Source organism: Mandrillus leucophaeus, unplaced genomic scaffold (genome assembly GCF_000951045.1).
Source record: "Mandrillus leucophaeus isolate KB7577 unplaced genomic scaffold, Mleu.le_1.0 Scaffold195, whole genome shotgun sequence".
Taxonomy (NCBI): domain Eukaryota; kingdom Metazoa; phylum Chordata; class Mammalia; order Primates; family Cercopithecidae; genus Mandrillus; species Mandrillus leucophaeus.
The window spans coordinates 2,347,139-2,350,818 of NW_012101976.1; the positions used below are offsets into that span (position 1 = coordinate 2,347,139).

Genomic DNA, 3,680 nt, shown 5'->3' on the forward strand with positions numbered 1-3,680 from the left:
GGCGCCCGCCACCACGCCCAGCTAATTTTTTGTATTTTTAGTAGAGACGGGGTTTCACCGTGTTAGCCAGGATGATCTTGATCTCCTGACCTGGTGATCTGCCCACCTTGGCCTCCCAAAGTGCTGGGATTACAGGTGTGAGCCCCTGGGCCTGGCCTTTGTGTGTGTGTGTGTGTGTGTGTGAGTGTGAGAGGGTCTTGCTGTGTCACCCAGGCTGGAGTTCAGTGGCATGATCTTGGCTTACTGCAACCTCTGCCTCCCAGGTTCAAGCAATTTTGCCTCAGCCTCCCGAGTAGCTGGGATTACAGGTGCCTGCCACCATGCCTGGTTCATTTTTGTATTTTTGGTAGAGATGGGGTTTCACCTTGTTGGCCAGACTGGTCTCGAACTCCTGACCTTAAGTGATGTGCCGCCTCGGCCTCCCAGAGTGCTGGGATTACAGGCATGAGCCTCTGCTCCTGGCCATACTTACTGTATTTTCAATGTAAGATGGGTTTATTGGGATGTAACTCCATTGTATTTTGAGGAGCATGTGTATTTCAAGTTTTTTTTACTGTGTGCTGGTGCAAAGGATGTTGTTTTTCTTTTTTTTTTTTTATTGAGACGGAGTCTCACTCTGTTGCCCAGGCTGGAGTGCAGTGGTGCAACCTCAGCTCACTGCAACTTCTGCCTCCCGGGTTCAAGCGATTCTCCTGCCTCAGCCCCCTGAGTAGCTGGGATTACAGGCGCCTGCAACCACGCCCAGCTAATTTTTTTATTTTTAGTAGAAACGCGGTTTCACCATGTTGACCAGACTAGCCTCGAACTCCTGACCTCAGGTGATCCGCCCACCTTAGCCTCACAGTGCTGGGATTACAGGCACGAGCCACTATGCCTGGTTGGTGTTGTTTCTCATTTCAAATTCAAATTGTTTACTATTTTTCAAAATATGAAAACAGGAATCTATGCTGAATGAAACAAAATAGACCTGTGCTAAGATGTAAAAAGAAAAAGTTAACCAGCCCCCACCTTCCCCACCCTTGGTACCCAGCAATAGCACAGCGGCCTGTGTTAGTCTAGACCTTTCTCCTTGCTCAGCAAACGTGTAAAATGTATGGGCTGTATGACAGCTGTGTAACAATAAAAACAAACAGGATCATGGTCACACAAATGGAGATTTCTGTTGATTTTTACCACAGTAGAATCACACTATGCCATGTTATTCTACAACTTCCTTTTGCACTTAATTTATTATGGCCAAACGTGCATGTTTGTGTACACACACGTGTGCATGCACACACACACAGATTGTTCCACAGAAAGAAGGTCCTATACAAAGTATGGGTGTTTTATTTCAGTACATTTTTTTCTGCTTTTTGTCTGTTTCCATCCTCCCTTTGGATAATCTGAATCAGTTACTGCTGAATGGATGGTTCGGAGGTGTAAGCTCATTTTCCTGGTTAAATGCTAAATTCTGTAAGTGCAGAAATGAGGTCGTCACGTGAGCCTCTCCAGGCTGGGCCTAGCATAGGGCTGAGCGTGTGTGGGGCACTGACAGCCTAGAGTTTGGTTCTGGACCTCCATTTGTCTGTCTGTGAGGGGTCATGGTGATAGTACCACTTCATAGGGTAGTTGGAAGACTAGGAGGGGTCGAGTGTCTGGTATGCCTGGTGTGGAGTAGGTCTCAGGAAGCTGAACACTGCTTGCTGAGCTTGCTTTTTTGGGGGACTGGGTGGGGCCTGCTGCTGTGCTGAGGAGGAGAAACAGGGCTGAGGAGGGATGCCCTGGTGTGTGATGCCAGCCCTGTGTGCTGGGGATGGGCTGCTCAGAGCTGGTGGGTGGGAGAACAGGCTGGCTTCCAGGGACCCTCCAGCCCTAGTTGCAAGTTGTTTCCTCCTCTCTGCTTTTCCAGGACAAGCAGCTGCGGATCTTTGACCCCAGAACACAGCCGCAGGCCTCTCAGGTGAGTTGTGTGGGCAAGCCGGGGTGGGTTGAAGCCTCCGCTGAGGCTGAGGACCCAGTGGTTCCAGCAGGTGGAGGTAAGGGCAGGCCTGGGGTCCTGGCGGACATGTCCGCAGCACCAGGGGTCCCCAGGAGGTGGGCCATCACTGCTGGGAGCTCTTCCTATGAAGTGTGTTCTGGGTCCTGGGAGGGCCTGGCTTTGATCACAGGGTGGGCAGAGCTAAGCTTCCCCCAGGCTCTCCACGGAGGCCATCCTGTGGCTTCAGTCAGTGATCTGAGATCCCCACTTCCTTCCTTTGAGCCCTTCACCCTGGCACGGTCAGCAGAGACCAGCTGCAGAGGAGCCGAAAAGAAACAGCTCCTGTCCTCTGCAGAAAGACCCCGGGTGGGACCTATCAAAACGTACAGGCTCCAGGAACTGAGCGTGTTTTGGTTTGTGTCTGTGCATGGAGTGTGCGTGGCCATTTCAGTTCCGAGCGGGGAAGCTGGGACCTGGCTCATGCTGCAGGCATCCAGCCACTGGGGCACCATTCGTTCGCCCTACAGAGACCTTGTAGGCAGGAGCAACAATCCTGGGACCGGGCCCTGTCCCGGGGTAGTTGCTGGGGGCTTCTCTTGCTGGGCTGGTTTAGTGCTTCCCTGAGTAACTGGCTGGGAAGCGGAGGCCTGAGTAATGCCAAGGGGGCAGGCACAGATGGCCTGGAGGAGGACAGGCTCGTCTGCGGAGTCTTCGCGAGCGGTGCTGGGGGAAACAGACCCGTGGTCACCTGGGCTGTGGGAAGTCATTAGGTAATTTTTTTTTAAATTTATTTTTTGAGGTGGAGTCTCGCTCTGTCGCCCAGGCTAGAGTGCAGTGGCTTGATCTCGGCTCACTGGAAGCTCCGCCTCCCGGGTTCACGCCATTCTCCTGCCCTAGCCTCCCAAGTAGCTGGAACTACAGGCGCCTGCCACCACACCTGGCTAATTTTGTTTTTGTATTTTTGGTAGAGACCGAGTTTCACCATGTTAGCCAGGATGGTCTCAATCTCCTGACCTCGTGATCCTCCTGCCTCGGCGCCCCAGAGTGCTGGGATTACAGGTGTGAGCCACCGTGCCCGGCCGCCTTTAGAGAGTTTTAAGCAGGAAGTACGATGAGTAGATTTATATTTCTTTTTTGCGGGAGAGATAGAGTCTCGCTCTGTCGCCCAGGCTGGAGTCCAGTGGCGCGATCTCGGCTCACTGCAAACTCCGCCTCCTGGGTTCATGCCATTCCCCTGCCTCAGCCTTCCGAGTAGCTGGGACTACAGGCGCCCGCCACCACGCCCAGCTAATTTTTTTGTATTTTTAGTAGAGACAGAGTTTCACCATGTTGGTCAGGCTGATCTGGAACTCCTGACCTTGTGATCCGCCCGCCTCGGCCTGCCAAAGTGCTAGGATTATAGACGTGAGCTACCGTGCCTGGCCGTGGATTTACATTTCTAAAAAGAACTTTCTAGAAGCTGAGGAGGCTTCTTTCCTGAGGAAGGTGAAGTTTAGGGTCCTGCTGTTAGCTCAGGAGAGGAGCTCCCCAGGAAAGACCTAGGCCCATCACAGATACCCCCTCCCCATTTCTAGGACTTTTTCCTCACCTGGGGTCGAGGGCAAACTACTAGCCCAAACCAAACTAGCGTTAGACTGGAGCCCCAGAGCCCCCTACATACACAAGACTGAGGAGAGAAACCCAGTCACATAGAAGATTGCAATTTTTTATTTATTTATTT

General features: G+C 52.3%; 1 protein-coding gene across 4 annotated transcripts in view; it reads left to right on the top strand.

Moving 5' to 3' along the window:
* Positions 1–3,680, top strand: part of LOC105538594 (mitochondrial import inner membrane translocase subunit TIM16) — an 89,207-nt gene that overhangs the window by 29,570 nt on the left and 55,957 nt on the right. For all 4 annotated transcript variants that reach the window (XM_011978483.1, XM_011978484.1, XM_011978485.1 and 1 more), the window contains one exon: positions 1,892–1,942. In XM_011978483.1, coding sequence (XP_011833873.1) covers positions 1,892–1,942 — 51 coding nt within the window. The remainder of the gene's footprint in view (positions 1–1,891; positions 1,943–3,680) is intronic.